Here is a 23,339-nt window from a genome sequence, read left to right as displayed (position 1 = left end):
TTAGCACTTAGCAACGGGGGTTTGAGCAAACCTGATATAACAACCAGGTTCGAAACTGACTCGATTTTCAGTTCAACAACGTTAAAACTAGGTTCGAAACTAGCTTCAAACAAACGGTTTGACAGCAGTTAGAGTGGAAACTGGGTTAGGTTTGGCATCAAGCGAAAACGACATAACTTAGGTTCATATAAAAGGCGCTCTAATTTCGTAGATGACAGTCAAATTCCATCCGAATCAGACTTCCGGCTCCGAAATTAAAAGGTGATGAATATTAAACATCTTGAACCGTCGTTTGAACTGACGATAAAAAGAATATTCGAAACTATGCTGAAGACTGTTTCACTTTGTAAGTTTTGGAAGTTGATGGTCAAACGAATCTATTTTGGCTACACTGGTTCCTAGTTGCCGTTCCCGGAGATACAGTAAATACGGATCAAATATTTCAAAACGGAACTCGCCTTGATTTCTTAGAGATGGCTGAACCGATTTTCATAAAATTAGATTTAAGTAGATGGTGATTAATGTTAAATCAAAGATAAACTCAATATAGAGTAATAAAAACTACTTACGATTGCGTAGAATTTATTTAGTTTGTTATTTCATCATCCCATGAAGCATTAAAGTCAGTTGAGACAAGAAATCATTATGTGCTGAATATAAACGTATGTTTGCTTCTTTCCTAACTTGTATTGTTTTCATGGCATTTTGTCGGAGCTAGTCGACGCCTATTAACGGAGGGTCAATGAAATTACATTATTCACGAATACTGACCCAACATTTTTCAATTAATCGTATGGGACATTGTAATCTTGAGTTTATCTATGGTTAAATGTTACACGACACCGCTTAAGGGGATCAGCTAAAGTGTCAGATAAAAACCAGTTTTAATCCACCTAGTGGTGTAATGATGCCTTTCTCATATCAATCATACTATCATATAACCCAAGTAGCAAACATTGTTCTTCCACAATTCCGCAACGATTGTGTGATTGAAAAAGCGCAGTTTGCTTATATGATGTGCAACAAGTTTCTTGTTTGATATGTTTCATAGCAGTAATATTTGTTAAGTAGAAACCGGAAATGAAACTGCTCAAATGAACTTATTGTAGAATCAGTTAAATAAACCGATGTGGAACTTAATCCTTTTAGGTTTTTGATTTGGTTTCACAAGCAGTAATATGAACGATTTTCACATTTGTTACAAAAACTTGAAAAATTATTTGTCAAACATACATGACATGAATAACCGTTCTGTAGCAATTGTGAAACATGCAAATTTTCACAAGTTTTAATTGCTACTTGGGAAAATACTGTGGTATTCTTCAAAATTATTTTTCCTCGATTCTTAAAAGAATAACCAAAATAGATTTGTTTAACCGTCTACTGATAAAAACTATCAATTGGAAAAGATTTGAGGTCGATTTAGAAAACTTTTTACGGTTTTTCGCTCTTTTCAGTGATGGTATAAAATTTTTAACACACTTTACCCTATATTTCCGGCTCCGGAAGTCGGATCCTGATGAAATTCAGGAATTACGTATAGGACCACAGGACCTTTCATTTGAACCTAAGTTTGTGAAAATCGGTCGCGCCATATATGGGAAAAGTTAGAACAAATATTTTCATTTTTTTGCACATTTTACCCCATAACTCCGGAACCGCCAGCTAGTATACAATGGCTTAGTAGCAAATGTTGAGAATATTATTCTGTTGTTGTAGTCTAATATTATCAGTATATCGAATAAAATTTGAATATCTAACACTTGTGAATTATTTACAGCGAAATCAAAGTGCGTCCATACTTTCTGGGACAGTCTTTATATGGAAGATAGTGCTATAGAAGTGCGTGTGCATGCTCTTCCCTCAAGCGTCATCGATCCTTATATTCGCAAAACTATGTCGCAATACGGAGAGATTCTCTCTATCGAAAAAGAAAAGTGGAAGAACTGTTCACTACGGTAGGCCATGTAATAAACTGGACAAGCAGACAACTACACCAAAAGACAACGGTGCTTCCTTCACACCAACCCCAAACAACCCCAGTACACCTGTGACAACCACCAACAACATTGAAGCATCCTCCTCAACGAAACCATCAGTATCCCCTATAGAACAAAGTACACCAGCTGCAATTAACAACTTACCCTCCAATCAACCAGTAACTAGCAACGAACTTAAGACTGCGAAAAATATCACTGGTGCGGCAATGGATGACGAGACGAGCCAGGAACAAAGTGCCCCTCAATCCTCGCAGGAGGGAAATGGAAACTCCTCTTCCCCTAGAAAAAGGGTGACAACGAGATCCAATACAAAAAAAAATCGGCTCAATCGGCCACGTAAAGCTTGTACGCAAGTAGGCCTGAATAAAAAAATTCTTTTAAATAATCGTTTTTTTTTTACAAATCACTTCTGAAACATGCATACAAGACGCGAGAGAGAGGATTTTGAAGTGGTAGAAAAATTGCACGCGCAAGAATATATCGAGGTATGCGGAACTTGCTTAGTTCGCTCAACTTTCGAACGCTTTATTCTCAAAACACGATTTTTTCAAACTGTTGTCATGATATCTCAAAAAACTGTTGAATTGTTTCTGCTCAAACTTCTGCCCCATCTTCAGCACATTTGAATCTTTGAATAGAACTAAAAGAATTAAGATTGATTCATTAGTTTTTGATTTAGGACTGACATAGATCCCTAAAATAGAGAAAAATATTGATACAGATTATAAATATTCTGTGTAATCAGTTCAAAAAATTTTCAAAGTTTATTCGAATGTTCAAACGAAAAATTTTCAAAGTATATTCAAAGCTGTTTTCGTAGCAAGTGCTGATATAAGTCTGATCTCGTTAGTAGTTTAAATATCAAAATTTTCAAACAAGTATCAAAAAGAGAAATAGTTTAGATACGATATGTTGATTGGGTAGTCGTCGGCTTATATTTTGAATAATTTTTAGCCAAAGTTATACAGGTTACCCATTATTCAAGTTCAATTTATTTCTGCTCTCAACTATCAAGTTAAATTCTAAAGAAAAAAATCATGGCCTGTATTTATTCTCAACGCCATCCGTGAATCTTACAGGGTAAAGTTATAGCTTACGTTGTTTGAAGAGATGAATAAAGGCACCGCAAGACTCTACAGTAAAATGTAGAATAGTTACCAAATCGAAATTCAGATTAGGGTAAATCTAGGACTGGTCTTATATTGATTGAAGCTGATTGAGGTAAGTGAGCTTGCGAAAAACGTACAAAGACACTGAAAGTTTGCAACCCAAAATCCAAGATCTTTTACACAACATTTACTACTCTACATTTCTTTCTATATCTTCGGCAACATCATCATCATCGCCTACGGACATCCGCTCCAGTGGACGATCAACATGCGGGCCACCCACCGGGATGTTTCCCGTGGACCCACACGGACCGAAGGATGCGGCTAACATAGATATTTACCAACATCATCTGGAAGACTAAAGGCTGGATTTTCGGGAATCGACTAGTGCAACCCCAATACGGTATTACATAATGGTATTACACTAGTTTTAAGTTAGTCGGTCGTTAAAATTAGAAAAAGCCCTTGGCATCTTAGAGCTTAAGCAGCGTACCTAAAAATTATATTATATTACTAGCAGACCCCTGAACACTTCGTAGCGCAATAATATTAGATTAGATGTAGAAAAACAAAACTACTTGTCAATTTTAATGATTATTGAAGAAAAATATCATTATAATGCTCTACGATAGTGGCCCCAACCTTTTTATATCGCGGACAATAGGACAAAATATATAAAACCGATGGTTTGCCGAAACGCAAACAGGCAGCGTACAATTTACCATCAGAAAAAAACGGATGAGAAAATGACGTTCAAATTGAAATGGCATAGCAGTGGCCATTAATTTTTAAACTTTTAACTTTTTTCTGTACTTGTTCCTCTATTGTCTGCACTTTATTTTGTACTTTGTGTGCTTGTTTCTGTAATTTGTGTGTTTGTTCCTGTACTTTCTGTGCTTGTTTCAAAATTTGTTCCTATACTTTCTGTACCTGCTTCAGTATTTTCTGTATTTGGTCCTGGAACTTCTGTACTTATATCTGTACCATCTGCACATTCTGTACCTTTTTCTGCACTCAATTGTGCCAGTGTTTCCTATACTTGTTTCCCTCATTTCTGTACTTGGTTTTGTACTTTCTGCACTTGTTCGTGTACCTTCTTTATTTTTTCCTGAGCTTAGCTTCTGTAATTGTTCCTTTTATTTTTGTACCTGTAGCTGTCCCTGTGAATTTCTCACAGCTCAAAAATTATCTTTGGATGGAAATTTTTTTCGAATACTCTTAAATTCGACCCTTACCCTCATGATTGCTCGAGATTAGTAAGAATGGTAGAGTGTTCTGTAAAAATGAATCATCTGACAATTGTTTTTGATTCGATCTCAACATTTTTCCCCAATTCAGGTACACACGTACACTTCGCACTTTAAAGCGGTTTTTCCTGCTCTTAAAAGTCCCAAATGATTCAAGCAAAATACAACAAAATCAGTTTGACGGTTTATGAGCAAGAGAGTGAATCATTCGAATAGGTAAAACATGTCGATGAGTTCCCAAATCTCGGTTCAATCGATGTAATTTAAAAACAGAAAGCAAACGGGATGGTTCGAGTACATTGGACGAAACTGTTCATAGTTACTAAAATGCAAATAATCTGAAATTTCGGAATACTCTGGGTTGATATTATTCGAATCGCGTTTGGGCCAATTGATGAGGTTTGGACTCAAATAAATAATCGAACTTGCATGCATTGAATGGAAAATTTCCAATTCTAAACGAACCAATTTTCTAGTTTTTCTCTACTTTCCCGAAGGATTTTCCTTATGTACTATAGCCTAAAACCTCCGCATAAACGTCACCTTTCGAACAAAAAAAAAACATTTGAAGATCGGCCCACGCATACCAGAGAACATTAGCAACACACACTTTTTTCGTTATTATTTTATATATTTAGAAGATTGAATAAAAAAACCAAGATCGAAACATCATGTGAAATCTTAACACACCCAATACCCATACCACACAATTGAATTATCAATATCTATATTAATAATTAAAATAATATTTACCAAATAAGTGATAAAAGGTATCACAATCAATCCCAGTCCTCCAATGTAGCTAGAGGTTCCGATTCCAACTCCACGCACCTGTGTAGGATATAGTTCTCCGGCAAAAGGATAAATAATGAGGAAGGAAGCCGAGATCATTGATTTCGATAGAAGATATAGAACTAGGGTTTCTGTAACAGCATCTTCTGGCAGTATCACCGTGGCAACACAACTAATACCCCTGAAATTGTATATAAAGCAAATTAAATCACTAAAGTTACATCAATTGTGTAAGGGCATCTAACTTCATGGAAGCGTATCGAAATTGATAAATGCCTTTTGACATAATATTACCCCAGAATCATAAGCATGCACATTGGCCAACGTCGGCCCCAACGATCCATGGCGATCCAACATATCACGTAGCTAGGAATTTCCACCAGAGACGACAGAAAGAAGCTCAAATACTGGTTCTCTCCCAATGAGGGACCATAGTAGCTTAGGCCTAGATAAACCGTTTCGTTAACGAACCAATTCAACGTGATCAGAATAGTCTTTAACCTCATGTTAGGCGTCCGACAAAGGTCGAACGCTCCGATCGAAACTTCCTCCTTTTTCACGGTTCTATGTTTCTCCATCAGTACTCGTTCCTCGAGTTTGTTCTTAAATGCAGCCGGGAACTGTTTCCCATTCACTCTAGCCATTTTTTCTAGAATCGTCAATGCTTCCTCCAGCCTTCCCTTCATGAGAAGCCAGCGAGGTGACTCCGGCATTACGATTAAATATAAAAAGTACACAAGAAACGGAACCGAAGTGTAAAGAGTCAATTTAACCCAATCTCTAATCAGGTAAGTGACTCCTGCCAACATCATTAAACCGAATGTGTAGAACGTACAGGTCATCACAGTGACGAACGACCGATAGCCCGGTCCCACTAGCTCCAGTGCTATGATGAAAGGAATCTGATAAACAGCAGGGATTGTCAAGCCCACGATGACACGACTGAAAGCCCACATTCCGAAATCACTGCTGGCGGCTGTAATGAAACTGCCCAGCAGCAGTGTTGCCAGACAACAAAAATACGACGTCCGTCGACCAGCGCGATCGTTCAGTAGTCCGAAAAGGTACACTCCGACCGGTCCACCCGTGTTGAGTGCTACCAAGCCCAATGTGGGATAGATATCATACTCGCAGACGAGGTCGAACTGAAAGAAAAGAAAAATTTTTGTTTTCATTTATGTTCGTAATAAAATTATGAATTGTTGAAACTATAAAAAAAACAATGAAAATATATTGTTTCAGATATATTCAGAGTGTTTCAGAACCTGTGGATCAATTTCCATACGAATGGAAATGTTTATATAATTACTTAAAAACTTTTTTCATACAATAAGTCCAACGGCGAACCCAACCCACCTAAAACACCAAGGAAAAAAACCTGTGAGTCATCCACAAGGGCGCCGGACCCCCTTGGGATGACTCCCGCGGCCACAAAGCAACAGGCGGCCTACAAAACTCTGTAGGCCAAAACGGTCAATTTGTTTACCTCCCCAGTGAACGACCAAAATGGTTAAAGCCGGGGTAAAATAAATGATATAAAAAAAATAAAATAACTTCTTGAGCTTTGGAGGGGGTTTAAACCCCTAAAACACCCCCCTGTATATGCGCCTGATGGACACTAGGAAGGTTCTCCTCTGTCTAGCTCAATTGAACCACTTGCCATCCGGCTACCAATCATGGAATACCCACCCCCACGTTCACGAGGTTCAAGGCCATCTGGATTGTATTTTGTCGTTCAAGTTTGTGGAAATTTGAGAGTGATTTTCATAAAAAATATCTTACTAATTTTTCTTGCCGTGATTTGAAAAAAATATAGAGGGTAAAGTGGGATGAGATGCTGATCTGGGAGAGTAGCCGCACTATCGAGATTGTAGTTATACAAGTGCGCTAGAGTTGTGAGCATCAGTGTTAATTCACCTCGTGAGACGATAACAACAAAGTAACTAAAAGTAGCGAATTATATTTCATCTGTAAATATTTATAACCGATAGTATATTGTAAACTCTGTTGCAGTGATCAAAATATTTATTTCACGCCGCGTAAGAGATGGTATTTCATTTGAAACCCATCTCAAAATAATAGCATAACCTATCTTCGTGACAGATATAACGTTGTCAAAGATATATTTTCAATCTCAAAAAAAAATTTCTCGTCGTCATTTGCAATTAAGTGGCATCTATACCTACAAATCGGTAAAGATACCGCACAAAAAAACTGTGGGAGAGACGCTGTCTTTTCAATATGGAACGCATGACGTAGGAAGCGTCTAATACTCAAAACATAGTTCGAAAAATGTTTTGTTTTTTATTTGCAGCATTTTATATTTTATTCCCAGTATAAAAATAAGGCGAAATCTTTGGTCTCCAGAAAATGTAGAAGCAGTCATGAAATCTGTCAAAGAATGACAGTAGAAATTATTAATTTTCTTCTTCTCAATTTTAGATCCTAGGTTCTGTGCAAATGGTTAACGAATAAAAAATGTCCCCTCACAGCCTTTTTTTTTCATTCAAGAACGAGTACTTTCTTTTTGTCTTAGCATCTTCTAATTAATTCACAACGAGGTGCACCTCACCATGCAGAGCGGCATCTGCACAAAAAAAATGTTTGTTGCCGATTGTTGATTATGATAATCATTGATTTTGTCGTGAATACTGTCTTATTTTACTATAGAGCGCCTTTTCAAAATGTATCCTCTCGGAGAGTGATAAGTTCTTGGTCGTGAATATTTTTTATTGTATCTTAAAATTTTCAACTAACTCAAAATTAAACTTTTCTGAAATGTTTGCTTTCAACGAGTATCAAAGAGGAAAATTCATGACGCGTGTTTACCTTTCTCGTGTTTGAAAGCTCATAGCTCAGTGATCTGGATTTATTTAATCTAACAGATTTGAAATTTTTCAAACTTAAACGTGTATTACAACAACATTGAAGTGAAAAACCTGTCTGATTTGACCCATGTCAGAACCTAATTAGAACGCGTTCTGAAAACGAGAACAAAATATCTGCTGATATAACACTTTTTCCCATCATTTTCTGAGCAAAGCCTGTCTAAGCAAGACATATGGGGAGAGCAACATCGAAGACCTCGCGCTTTTGGAATGAAGAGAGCGCAAGCGTGCCAGTTTTATTCGTATTCACTACATCCAGTTATGTCTCTAGTATTACCCACCCGCCTTTCTCACTTAAAAATACATTGGAATAATATGTGTTCTATGTAGTATTTTTTAAACATTCACACTAACAATTCGTTACTTACTGTTCATTTTATATTAATTTAAGGAGGGGTAGGGTCTAAACGATGAAAAAAATCATCATTTTTGCGAATTTTTTCCAGAATTATCGTTCAACAAAAGAAATTCAAATGTTTTGCATTATAAAAAGCATAATTCGAACAACATTTTATAATTTTTTCGTGGAAAAATATTGAGAAATAAGTCGGTGAAGAGGCATTTTTGAGAACGCTTCTTAAAAATCATGTTTTGCGGTGTCCACTGTATCTCAGCGCAGACTAATCAGAAGTGAACAAATGAACGCAGCAAAGTTAGAGTTTTTCTGGACCCCAACGTTTCTGTTTGATTTTTTTTTTAATTTTTATAATTTTTGGTGGTTGTTCAAAGTGAAAAGTTCGATTTTTCACAGAAAAATCCGCCATTTTGTAGTTGTTAAACCTCCCCAAAGTAACAAACAACGAAAAGAAAAACGATGGGGTCTGGTTTTTCATATGTAGAAAGTGGGTGCAAAATTTGAAAATAATTGGTGAAGTAGTTTTTGAATGACGATGAACACGGACTTTCAAAACCTGCTTTCGAGAAAATCGCGTTTAAAGTTTTTTGTCTATAAAATCAATGGAAACAATAAATTACTCCAGGGAGCCCGTAGGGTCTAACATTATCAAAAAATCATATTTTTTCTTTTATAATTTATTATAACGAACCATTCAGGACAAAACAGGTTTTGAAGTCAATCGAAGTAAAAGGTGATTTTTTTTGAGGTTAGGATTTTCATGCATTAGTATTTGCTCAGATTTTTTGAGGTTATGATTTTCATGCATTATTATTTGCTCAGTATGCTCTGACATTTCATCATGAATAGACTTACTAACGAGCAACGCTTGCAAATCAGTGAATGGGCCCTAGAAAAGTTGGCAGAAAATCCGCTTTTTTATCGACAAATTTTGTTCAGCGATGAGGCTCATTTCTGGTTGAATGGCTACGTAAATAAGCAAAATTGCCGCATTTGGAGTGAAGAGCAACCAGAAGCCGTTCAAGAACTGCCCATGCATCCCGAAAAATGCACTGTTTGGTGTGGTTTGTACGCTGGTGGAATCATTGGACCGTATTTTTTCAAAGATGCTGTTGGACGCAACGTTACAGTGAATGGCGATCGCTATCGTTCGATGCTAACAAACTTTTTGTTGCCAAAAATGGAAGAACTGAACTTGGTTGACATGTGGTTTCAACAAGATGGCGCTACATGCCACACAGCTCGCGATTCTATGGCCATTTTGAGGGAAAACTTCGGAGAACAATTCATCTCAAGAAATGGACCGGTAAGTTGGCCACCAAGATCATGCGATTTGACGCCTTTAGACTATTTTTTGTGGGGCTACGTCAAGTCTAAAGTCTACAGAAATAAGCCAGTAACTATTCCAGCTTTGGAAGACAACATTTCCGAAGAAATTCGGGCTATTCCGGCCGAAATGCTCGAAAAAGTTGCCCAAAATTGGACTTTCCGAATGGACCACCTAAGACGCAGCCGCGGTCAACATTTAAATGAAATTATCTTCAAAAAGTAAATGTCATGTACCAATCTAACGTTTAAAATAAAGAACCGATGAGATTTTGCAAATTTTATGCGTTCTATTGTTTAAAAAAGTTCTCAAGCTCTTAAAAAATCACCCTGTATAAATCTTGGGACTATGCGCCGAGCTCTTGCTTCTCCATAGAATGAGATTGCCATAGATAAAGGTCCATAACTTCCAGAGTTTCGTTCCAATAGGCTTGAAAATTTCACAGAAAATTCTTCAAATGCTTTACTATAAGAAAATATAAAGAAAATAATAAATGATTTTTTAAAAGTGTTAGACCCTACCCGCTTCTTAAGGGAAAGTTGTATGGTCTAACGGATGGAAAACACGATTTTTGAAGTTTTTTCAGAGTTATCATCAGAAAAATAAATTCAAATGTTTTGCATAATAATTCGAACTACATATTGAAATCTATTCATGGAAAAATATTGAGAAATAAGCCGGTAAAGAAGTATTTTTGAGGACGCTTTTCATAAATTATGATTTGCACTGTATCTCAGCGAAGACATCAGAAATCAACAAATCAAGACAGCATAGTTATAGTAGATGTTTTTCTAGACCCCTACGTTTTTGCTTGATTTTTTGAATTTTTTTAAATTTTTGGTAGTTTTCTAAAGTCAAAACTACGATTTTTCCGCCATTTTGTAGCTGTAAACGTTGGGCTCTGATATTTTACATGTAGAAGAAGTGTGCAAAATTTAAAAAAAAAACATTGTGAAGTAGTTTCAGAATGACGATGAACACGGACTTTCGAAACCTGCTTTCAAGAAAAACGCTTTTAAAGTTTATTGTCTATAAAATCGAAGGAAACAGTTTATTACTTTTAGGGTGCGCACTTTCGAAAAATCATATTTCTTCTTGATATTTTGTCATAATAAAACATTTCAACAATGTATTTTCAAATTTTCAATTCAATCGAAACAGAACTCTTGGGCTGGTGCGCCGAGCTCTTGCCTCTTCGCAGTATGAGATAAGCAAAGATAAAAACCCAAATGTTGAATTTTTTTGTTTCATATAAGTGAGGTTTTAACCTTAAGGTGTTTCGCCTATTCGGGCCAGAAAAGTTTTCTGACCCTATATGTGGGGTTGGGAATCGAACCCAGGTGGGCAGCGTGAAAGGCATCGACTAACCCATCACGGTGGATCAGGGTCATTTCGCCGAAAGCCATTTCGCCGAAAGCCGTTTCGCCGAAAGTCATTTCGCCGAAAGGGTTATTTCGCCGAATGGGTCACGTCGCCGAATGCCATTTCGCCGAAAGCCATTTCCCCGAAAGGGTCATTTCGCCGAATCCTGAAATCGTCTTGAAATCGTAATTAGAATTGATTTAAATTAAAGACAAACGAAGGATGATAGCGTTAACACCCGTTTTGTTAACCTACCATTGTACTTCTTGAATAATGATTGAATGTTGTACTCTTGAAAAAGATCGATTCATGAACCTCAGAAAGTAGTTCACAAGAAAATTTGTGTTTGAAACTACTTCACAATCAAACTACTTCACAAACATCAAAGCAATTGCATAGGTGTATCTACTAGGCAAATGTAGGTGGTATTTTCCGTTTATTAAGTGAAAATGAAAAAATACAAATGCGGCTACGCCACATTGTTTTGGTTCCTGTGCTGTCCGACCTCGCAACCGCTCGTTCGGACCTAACTAAAAGAAAGAAACCTAGCTTTGAGTAGACCGAAAAACGAGGCGGTTACAGGTTTGTATGCAAGAGGCCGCCGCTTCCGACGGTGGGTCGGCGGCCGACTTAGCTGGCGTCGGCTCGGCGACTTTGTGCCGCCGAGCCATCTTGGCTTCTGTTATGTGGCTGCGCCACATCAGTTATACAGGAGACATAACATGCAGGAGATATGACCCTTACGGCGAAAATGACCCTTTCGGCGAGATGACCCTTTCGGCGAAATGACCCTTTCGGCGAAATGACCCTTTCGGCGAAACGACTTTCGGCGAAATGACCTATTCGGCGAAACGACTTTCGGCAAAATGGCTTTCGGCGATATGACCCGCTCCCCATCACGGTATACCCGTCTCCCAATTGTTGAAATGTTTTACTATAGGAAAATATATAGTAGAAATAATTGATTTTTCAAAAGTGTTAGACCCTACCCACCCCACAAATGAAAGCTCGGTATCTCTACCCACTTTAACTTACAAATGCTGAACGATTCGTGTGTGCTGAAATACCGTATGCGAGACAATGTTTACTCCGTTGAGCATTGTCCAAATTTTTCATAGTATTAAACTATGTTATGTCTTCACGTCATAACATACCACCAATCCAAATACCATAAAGCTAGCAGAATGCTGGGTTAGATATACGCTTTTATGCTCGTCGGCCACGTCTTTTGCCGGAAGAGAACTAATACAGCGATCAGTTCTGGACTTTGATGCGGGATTTTCGATAAACAAGCTTTCGTCGATCATCAAGCCGTCACAAGTTTATAACATGTTTTTTTTTCGTAGCAAGTGCTGATATAAGTCTGGTCTCATTAGTAGTTAAAATATCAAAATGTTCCAACAAGTATCAAAGCTCAAGATTTCCTTACATCGTTCGACTCTTAGCTCCGGATGCTTTTGATTATCATGTCAGTTTTTTTTCGTGCCTTCGGCTTTGCCCCGGAATCTTCAATTGCGATCTTCCGTGCCGTAGAATCGCCATTTTCCTTTGCCATTTTCTTCATTGAACGCACTGGGTTCGGCCGAATCTTGCTTTCGATGGCAATGATAACATTCGGAACCCGAGTTGACCTCGGATGACCTGTGGCCACGATCGAGGATAGTTGTACTTTTGTTTCTCGGCTAAGAACCTACTCACGGTTCACCGGAACACTCCTTTCTTTTTTCTTTCTTATACATACCTGACGTGCATGCCAAGAAAGCCAAGACATTGCACGGAGAACCCTTCGATCATAAAATTGCGATATCGCAGTTTTTGATTTTTACGAGAGTTGATTTAACTAATTTCTTTTTGATTCAACCAATATGGTTTTTGATTTGCATATATTCAAGTAGTTGAAAAATATGTTGTTTTGAATGCTGTCAAATGCCGGAGACAGTTGAAAGCAAAACAATAATCGCAATGCGAAATCAACAACTTTTTTAGTTGAAATCGGTTCGCGTCGCTTCAAAATGTCAATGAAAACAACATCGATGGTTAAAGCGTTTGGTGAAATTGTGTTCATTTGATTTGAGAAATTTATGATTCCATAACAAGTGTTTTTTTTTTTGTTTCTTTTATAGAGGCTTTAACAATAATGTCATTCACCTCTTCGGGACAGAAAAACTTTCTGACCCTATGTGCGGGGTTGGGAATCGAACCCAGGCGGGCTGCGTGAAAGGCATCGGCTTACCCATCACGCTATACCCGTCCCCTCATAACAAGTGTTTATCTAACAGCGGTGTTGTGATAAAGTCAACCTTGTTTAAGATGAAAAAGATTCGGTGACAAATTAGAAAATGTTAATGAATGATCATCTCGTAATCTTTCAGGTATGCGCAAAAATTTTATGCTTCAAATGCGATCAATGATTTACTTCCAGCAGACTGTTTTTCTTCCAGCTGTTTGATACCGATGATGATGTTCATGCATTAGCAATAAAACGCTTTTTGACATGAATTTAATTCATGAAAGTAACAGGAGCGAAGGGTTTCAAACACACATAACGCGCTGCTATTGAATAGCGCGTTTGAATTGCCGTCGAAATTTTAATCCCAGCGGTTGATGCACCCAAGCTCATATAAATTGACTAAAATTATCAGTGCATAACTTTAGTTCAACCGTGTGAAGGCATCATCTTTTAATACTCATTTTAGGTAAATTTTATAATGATTAAAAACGTTTTTCTACATCGACTCAGAAGTATTTTTTTAGAATTTAGATCTTTACTGATCTTTACTTGACATGATCATGATCATACAAAAATCAAAATCACTTCGAGATCAGATCAGTTCTGATTTCGTAGCGATAATTTATTCCTAGGTTAAGATCACTTGATATTACATGATATTACATGTCAATATAAAATACTGTTTATATTTTAACAACGACATTTATTTCATGAATCTCAACATACCGAACTTATTTCAAATAGATCATGACGTGTATCCGTAAGTATATTTTGATTATTTCCGCAAATCAATAACATTGTTCGAGTTGATTCAACTATTTGCAATGTCTAAAACAAATAAAACCGATTTATTTTTCAACTAACAGAATTTTGTTTCAATAACAACACCAGTTATTTCAACTAAAATATTTGTTGAAATTGAAAGGTATGTGTCCTCACTAAATGACAGCATTTTTTTCTAAACAGTTAAATTAGTTGTTTCAACCATCGTTTCTGCTAATCGAAAAACAAAAATGACAGTTTGGTTAAAACAACAATCGATTAGTTGTACCAAATTTTAACCAATCGAATTCAGGAAAACAACTAATATTCTGGTTGAAATGGGATCGCGGGGTGTTCCGTGTGTATGCGCAGGCGAAACGAGAACCTTATTTGTACGTTGGTGGAAACATTATCCTACATACGGTACACATTTTATAAATCAGAACCGAAATCCACTCGACTAAAGAAATGCTTTCAAACGATGCATCGATTCTCGACTTCATTCACAATTTTGTTGTGTCTGTTTTCTAAACATGTATATATCCAGCAGTAATGGAAGCGTTATAATGTCACATTTCAGTAAGTATTGCACTACTAATCCCGTACTGTTGCATCACCTGTCATCTTATGGGGAACTGTATAGCCGCATTATTGATCAATCCCTACCGGGCTGTACCTATATAAATATGGTACCTATATACATATGCCCTTGAATTCGCATAAACCGATCAAGCCATGGGAAAATACAAAACTGTACTCACATCAATCACTATCGATGATTTCACCTCGGTCGTGTTGTATTCCCAGCCATCGCGGCAATGCTCCACTGGCCACGTGCTGTTGGGAATAACCAACGCAAGATCGTCACCGGTCAGGATATCACTCCAGTCCACTGCGTATCGGGCACATTTGCTATATTCCTGGAAGCCATCGCGCTGTAAATGAATGTGTGTAAAATGACTATTTAGAATTGTCGTCTAGCTGATTCATCACGTTTGGAAACAACATAATCGTAAATTTATTAAAAATTGGGTATTGTTACTAATTCGTATTAAACTGACATGGTGCTGTTGGCAATCAGATCTTTTAGAAGTAAAAATATCGATGTTATTCGTTATCATATTCTTTATTTCGAATCATATTATTTTTCATAATAATCACCGTTTAGTTGCTAAAAACCAAATACAGATTTAGTTTAGTGTTGTTATGGATTTCCACCATTCATTTTGCTGAACATCAATCGTCCCTTTCTGAGCGGTAGATTCAGAAACGGAAATATTAATGTTATCTTCCATTACCGACAGTCACGTGGCATCAAGCATGCAAAAATATCTATTCTTGTCTTAGTAACTAAATCGTCTGTGGGGTTCATTCAATCCTACACAACATTTGCTTTATGTTCAGGTGGAATTTCGCACACATGTATGCGGCAATCCTATCAGCGTTTGATTTTTCATTTCCAAGAAAAGAAGTAACTCACAACTATTCGTATACAAGCCCGGCAGATAGTATAGGTAGCTGGGTAGTTGTACCTACTCGGAAATTTCCGAGTGAGTAAAATACCCACCCGGAATCCTATAGAAGTTTTCCAATTTAACGCGAAAAATGTGAGCGCGTTTTGGATACTTTGTATACTATCGAGCCGCATCGTACCAATTGTTGAAGGCTTATATGTAATGAAAAATAATACAATATCTATAGAACAGTTGAAAAAATCATACAACTGTTTATGAAAATCTATAATACTTAGAGCAAATTCAGCAGCTAAACTGGAACTATATGGAAGATCTATAATAGAGCAGAAACTGGAACAAACATATCCCCAGCAAGCCGTTCTAGTTTTATTCATTCGACCAGTTCTTCTGTCAAATTTGAAACACGAGTAAGAAACTGCTGGGACTGCCAGTTTTTCTTGTTTTAAAATTCAGATTTAAATAAATGACATAAATTATGCATCCAGAACTAGAACACTACTAAATATGCCCTTAGGCTGTGAACTATTTCGCAAATTGTTTTCACTTTTAGTTAAAGCTCGACAGTCGAGCAGTTATTTTGTCGTTGTCAAAAATAATCCACGCTCGAGAGCATGATTATTTTTGACAGTTCGATAGTTATTTTCCGACACTGAAATAAATCTTGCAGACCAATTCCTATTTCTGAGCTGTATTAAAATTTACTTCTGTGTAATTTCTTTTTGTACTTTCAGTCAAAGAAAATTCCCATATAAAAAGATTCAATACATTGTCAAATTAAGTTTATCTCGAAGTTCTTCTTACATTCTATGCATTGTAATTATTATACCACTTGTTATCATTTTATTTTCAGTGCAAAATAAACGTTTTTTTTTTTGGTTTTGATAACAGAGGTTTTAACCATGAGGTCATTCGCCTCTTCGGGTCAGGTAGGGAATCGAACCTAGGTAGGCTGCGTGAAAGACATCGACTTACCCATCACGCTATATCCGTCCCCAATACGGATTTATTAAATACATATAATGCAAGTAATTTTGTTGATAATCTCCAGAAAAGGAACAATAAAGGAATTAATATTTTTTTTTCAGATATTCACCGAAACGCGTTGCACAATTTAAGGAGTTGCAGATTGATTCGGAAATCGAGCTTGGCAATGACCTACCCAAGTAACCATAAGCATTAGGTGATAGCACTAAACTGGCATGAAATCAACACTAATACGATATAAATGTCGTATTGTAACCTTAACATTGAGTTTAAGCCATACGTTTGAAATTTAAATTCATGAAAACACTGCAATTACGTAGCATCATAGTTGGCTTGATGCAAGTATAAAACGATAATACATATAAAATGTACCAGCATTAGCGATTTTATGCTGTAAATATTAATGCCGTTTTTCATTGAAAAACACTGGTGGCGTGGATTGCTCTGGTTTTGCACTTTCGAGCAGAAATGCAACATTCTAACGGTGTTTCATTGCGATTTCTGCTCGAAAGTGCAAAACCAGAGCAATCCACGCCACCAGTGTTTTTCAATGAAAAACGCCATAAGTTAGCGCCACTATCGAACAAGTAATTATAATACCGATATATTGTGTTCGTTTTTAACTGGAAAATCTTGACAGCTCAGTTCGGCTGACGATAACATAACATGAGCACGAACAAAATATATTGGGGCTAATTTCCTCAAAGTGGAGCTTTTCATTTATCAAATAGGGACGAATGAATAGCTCACATTGAACCTTTAGAATATAAAGGTTTGGTGAAAAGCAAAACTTCAGGTAACAAATTGATAGCTCCATCAAATTCCTGCAATGTAAGCTTGGAAATCTTATTTTCACATCATTTGTTTATTCGGTTAATTCTACTCATTGCAAATCGAATGTAGTTTAAAATCGAATAATCAAATTTGCACTGCTAAAGAGAAGTTGCTGAATAAAATAGCAATAAGATATGAGAATACTACACTCAAATATATTCGGCATGGTTCAAATAGAAGAAGCGGCACTTCAACAAAGAATATAAGGAAAATATACAAGATCGTACTCAGGATCAACAATGTTACATCAACAATTTTACATGTCTACCCGAGGAACATATCGTATCTAAACTATTTATCTTTTTGATTCTTGTTAGAAAATTTTGATATTTAACTACTAACGAGACCTGATATAAGTCAGGCACTTGCAACAAAAACATGTTTTTGTTATGAACTTGTTAGGGCTTGATGATCGGATATCGAGAAATAATCGACAAATTCGATTTGAAAAAAAATTTAAACGACTTTGTTTTGCAAAATGCAAAGCACAGCTGTGTGTTTGCATTGTGCAAATGATTTTTTGTACGCTGTAATAAATCAATGACAAAACTACTTGTATATTACTTTCCTATTTTATTCATGAACAATAGAAACGCTCTTTTTAAAGAGAGCAAACAACCCACTCAGACCAAAAATGATCTGCGGACTTGTTAGCATGCACAGTTTGATTAGGCAAAAGAAATTATTATTCAAACGAATTTCGTTTACAAACACTATCATATTTACCTCGATCACTGGAATACCATATTGTTTTCTCTCCTCCACGGTATAGTTCTGTAGCTCTGGTATTTGGCACCAATAGTCCTTCGGAGCGTCGGTCATGAATAACTGATTGAAGGCACAAAAGCCACATGGAATGCAGGCTGGGAGGCAGATAAGCCACAGTAACAGCTTTTGATAACGTCCGAATTCTCCTATAGCCGGTAGCAACTCATCCAAATCGAAGGGTTCCTGGAAATAGGATTTACAATTTTAAATGTTATGCAATTGTTTGAAAAAATGAACATTTTAGTTTCGTGGTCATCAAATGGTGAGTAGCCACTCTCGAGTCCCTATCTCATTCCTCCACTTGGATCTTATTATGACCAGCACAAACTGGGTACAGTACAGTAACAGAATGAGAGGGTACAAGCGAGCAAGAGTGCGATAACTCTGCTGTAGGCAGAACTAAATACCTGTCGAAGATGTCAGTTATGAGGGTCGGCCCAACAACAAAGAAGCCCCTACGATGGACCTCCGGCAACGACCTAGGCGACGGATAAAGGACTACGATTGGAAGTTCGGCAGTTGGATCATCCACAACTCGAAGAAATTCATGCCGTTTTTCATTGAGAAACACTGGTGGCGTGGATTGCTCTGGTTTTGCACTTTCGAGCAGAAATGCAACATTCTGACGGTGTTTCATTGCCATTTCTGCTCGAAAGTGCAAAACCAGAGCAATCCACGCCACCAGTGTTTATCAATGAAAAACGGCATTAGAGACGTTGAGTGCCAGTGTATATAGTATAGCTCATCCTTTTGGTGGATACTGGGAACGTCTTGTGCGCACCGTGAAGTCAGCTTTTGACGAATCCAACTTGAATTCCAAAGCAGCATTTAAACATTCACAGGTATATGCGGGCCGTTTCTAGCGGAAATGGATATCAGCATATCGACCACAGCTCATAAGACGACAGAAGTGACAAGATAATCGAAACTATCATGAGTATAAACCAAGAGACCTATTTATGATTGTCGATGAAAATTTGCATTGGTTTCTGGACCAAAGGATGGATTGAAAATGCTTATTATGATTCGGATGGTAAAATCAGAACAGTAACCGAACGTACATAAAAGCCAACTTACACTATACCAATCAGTAAGATAGTTCTGCTACAGGTCAATTCTATCTTAGGCCCGGACAATGTTGAGCGAACAAAATCAGGATTACAGTAGGTCTAGATTTATTACAGGTAGGAAGTTAAGACGAAATAAATTGAACCTTTTTAAATTCGAGAAATTTCTTTCAATCAGTCCCGTCAGGTGAGTCCCGGTCAATCAGAAGAGACCTGAAAACTGAACTGAATTAACAGTTATGACTTTACGTCTGCCTAGCGGGTTATGTTGATTCGCGAGGTGGCATTGGCAGTCCAACATAATCTGCTAATGCACTGATGAGCCGAAGGCGTAACGTAAACAATTAAAAACAATTATGTGTACACTAGCACAAACCGGTATCTATGAGATATCAAAACCTAAATGGCTGCATTCCAAAGCTATAAAGACTTTCCACACAAGCTGTAGAACATAGCTTATAGCCGTTAATGAGACAAAGAGCCAAATTCCATGCAATAAAGTGCTTTAGAGTGTAAATCGTATTCACACACAATGATTCAAAAAAATTAACCTATTTTATTTTACGTAAAATTGTCAGATAACCAATGGAATTTTTAAAACTAAAAAACTGAAATCTCAAGAAACACTTGATTACCGCAAAGAGTACAGTATTTTAATTCACACAATTTTACATATCCTTGAATTTTTGTGAACTGTGACGCTCCTTCGTCGATTCTGTCGAACTATGCTTACAAACTACTTCATAACTAATGCGTCGGTCTATAATTCCCCGGTTTGACAAAGAAAACATTTTTTAATAAAAATTTCGATGTATTCCTTAAAAGGTCACACAATAGTTCCAAAGGCGATCAAATAATTCTTCATCGCTTTTATACTTTGAGTATCCCATAGTCTCAAAAAACGCTTCAGTCTTACTTAACGATGACCTCATCATCCAATGCAAATCACTTCCTAGCAAAATTCTTTCTTAAATTTGAGAACAGAGAATAGTCATCGAATTTGGTGGATGCGTAGCAAATCGAACTACAATTCATAGAATTTTGCAATCGTCCCAAGATGTGAGAAAACGAGGCGCCCCCTTTGCATACATTTTTTTTATTTCCAAGTACACATTAGAAATTATGAATACTCTTCACTTTAATATCTTTACGATGACAGCTATCTGATTCGATTTCCAGAACAACATCCTCATTTGGACGTCCTGAGCATGTTGCATCATCGGAGCTTGCACGACCACATTTAAATACATCATACCAACCAATAATGGTTGATATGCTTGAAACAGAGAACGCATAATATCTACCAATCCATTTCTTTGCTGGCACAGTTTTTTTTTGTATAGAAAACAGTGTTTTATCAACTCACGAATTTTTTTTTCCTCCATTGTTTCTAATTTGCCAAAAGTAGCTTAGCTGAAAACTCAATTACTAACTCACTAATGACATGAATTTTTCACTGATGCCTCTATTGAACGCTAGAGAGATTTTTTAGTTAGTGACGCCATCTATCAGTCAGTCCGGTGATTTATTGACCGTCCACCGTCGCACCCATTATCTCACTCAGTCGCACGTCTGCCAAGACGATTTGATAAATTTCATTTTGTTTTTCCCATCTACGTAAACGATCTCAACGGAGGTATATGCCAGAGGTGGCCGGGTTTTAAGTATTTGTACCCAAAACCCAACCCGAACCCGAAGAGTACGGTTCGGGTTCGGGCTCAGGGTACGGGTGACGATATTTTATTTTTAAACGGGTACGGGTTCGAGTTGGGTTTAAAAATTTGCAATTTCTTATGCAATATTTACAGCTCAAATAAACTATTCTGGTTTCCATTATTTATTTTTGATTTATATTAAGACGCTGAAAGACATCTTTAACCTACCAGGGGGAACATACTTGATTTTGTTTTCTAGTTTACAGCAAGTCTCAACCTTTCATGAATTTTTAAGATATTTGGCGGTAAAGAAGTATTTTCTAACAATCTTTTAGCAACTACTCCTATATGAAATTCGATGGTCAAAATTTAATTGTCGAATTAAATTGGACCTCCTAGCTTAGTTTGTCTTTTGTACAGTGACGAATTGATTATATTGAGTTAAGCCAACTCGTAATCAGGGCTGGCAAAATCACGATCAAAAAATCATCAAATCACGATCACTACTGATCATGAATCACTTGTGATCTTTCCTTTAAAGATCACTACTGATCTGATCTTTTTACGATCAGTTGATCAGTCATCTCCAAATCACATCTAGGACGATCGGCAATGATCTTCCGTTACACAAAATCACTGCTGATTTTGAAACACAGCTGATCTAGATTTTTGTAAGATCAATCATTGGATGATTTGATCTGTTTTGAGCATTGTGACAAAAATCAAACGTGATCGTGATCAGACATGAATGCAAATTGATTTACTTTTTAAATCTTTGATGTTGTGTTTCATCTGGTGAGGGGTGCGAAAATTGATGACAATAGAAAATTATGCATCCAACAAAAGATTAGCGGTACGTAATAGGGCGTGTCAATGGGGCTTCAAAATCAATAAGTTTTGATGTTTCGAATGCGTGAAGGTGTTCAAATCGGTGAAAATTTTCAGTTTTGTCGCTTTTGGGAATCTAATGATGGGTGAAAGAGCGTGTCAATGGGGCTTCAAAATCAATAAATTTTGATGTTTCGAATGCGTGGAGGTGTTCAAATCGGAGAAAATATTCTGTTTTGTCGCTTTTGGGAATCTAATGATGGGTGAAAGAGCGTGTCAATGGGGTTTGAAAATCAATAAGTTTTGATGTTTCGAATGCGTGAAGGTGTTCAAATCGGTGAAAATTTTCTGTTTTGTCGCTTTTGGGAATCTAATGATGGTGAAAGAGCGTGTCAATGGGGCTTCAAAATCAATAAGTTTTGATGTTTCGAATGCGTGGAGGTGTTCAAATCGGAGAAAATATTCTGTTTTGTCCCTTTTGGGAATCTAATGATGGGTGAAAGAGCGTGTCAATGGGGCTTCAAAATCAATAAGTTTTGATGTTTCGAATGCGTGGAGGTGTTCAAATCGGTGAAAATTTTCTGTTTTGTCGCTTTTGGGAATCTAATGATGGGTGAAAGAGCGTGTCAATGGGGTTTGAAAATCAATAAGTTTTGATGTTTCGAATGCGTGGAGGTGTTCAAATCGGAGAAAATATTCTGTTTTGTCGCTTTTGGGAATCTAATGATGGGTGAAAGAGCGTGTCAATGGGGTTTGAAAATCAATAAGTTTTGATGTTTCGAATGCGTGGAGGTGTTCAAATCGGAGAAAATTTTCTGTTTTGTCGCTTTTGGGAATCTAATGATGGGTGAAAGAGCGTGTCAATGGGGCTTCAAAATCAATAAGTTTTGATGTTTCGAATGCGTGGAGGTGTTCAAATCGGTGAAAATTTTCTGTTTTGTCGCTTTTGGGAATCTAATGATGGGTGAAAGAGCGTGTCAATGGGGTTTGAAAATCAATAAGTTTTGATGTTTCGAATGCGTGGAGGTGTTCAAATCGGTGAAAATTTTCTGTTTTGTCGCTTTTGGGAATCTAATGATGGGTGAAAGAGCGTGTCAATGGGGTTTGAAAATCAATAAGTTTTGATGTTTCGAATGCGTGGAGGTGTTCAAATCGGAGAAAATATTCTGTTTTGTCGCTTTTGGGAATCTAATGATGGGTGAAAGAGCGTGTCAATGGGGTTTGAAAATCAATAAGTTTTGATGTTTCGAATGCGTGAAGGTGTTCAAATCGGTGAAAATTTTCTGTTTTGTCGCTTTTGGGAATCTAATGATGGGTGAAAGAGCGTGTCAATGGGGTTTGAAAATCAATAAGTTTTGATGTTTCGAATGCGTGAAGGTGTTCAAATCGGTGAAAATTTTCTGTTTTGTCGCTTTTGGGAATCTAATGATGGGTGAAAGAGCGTGTCAATGGGGCTTCAAAATCAATAAGTTTTGATGTTTCGAATGCGTGGAGGTGTTCAAATCGGAGAAAATATTCTGTTTTGTCGCTTTTGGGAATCTAATGATGGGTGAAAGAGCGTGTCAATGGGGCTTCAAAATCAATAAGTTTTGATGTTTCGAATGCGTGAAGGTGTTCAAATCGGTGAAAATTTTCTGTTTTGTCGCTTTTGGGAAT

At 37.1% G+C, this 23,339-nt stretch overlaps 1 protein-coding gene across 3 annotated transcripts in view; it reads right to left on the bottom strand.

Annotated features, from left to right (window-relative positions):
- The window catches only part of LOC131429313 (carcinine transporter), a 41,123-nt gene that overhangs the window by 2,625 nt on the left and 15,159 nt on the right, over positions 1-23,339 (bottom strand). For all 3 annotated transcript variants that reach the window (XM_058593376.1, XM_058593374.1, XM_058593375.1), the window contains exons 2-5: positions 18,092-18,316; positions 14,834-15,007; positions 5,443-6,293; positions 5,110-5,329 (exon numbers count right to left, since the gene is read on the bottom strand). In XM_058593376.1, coding sequence (XP_058449359.1) covers positions 5,110-5,329; positions 5,443-6,293; positions 14,834-15,007; positions 18,092-18,187 — 1,341 coding nt within the window. In that variant the 5' untranslated portion in view covers positions 18,188-18,316. The remainder of the gene's footprint in view (positions 1-5,109; positions 5,330-5,442; positions 6,294-14,833; positions 15,008-18,091; positions 18,317-23,339) is intronic.

Source organism: Malaya genurostris, chromosome 2, assembly GCF_030247185.1.
Source record: "Malaya genurostris strain Urasoe2022 chromosome 2, Malgen_1.1, whole genome shotgun sequence".
Lineage (NCBI taxonomy): Eukaryota > Metazoa > Arthropoda > Insecta > Diptera > Culicidae > Malaya > Malaya genurostris.
This window is presented reverse-complemented; position numbering and strand designations above follow the sequence as displayed.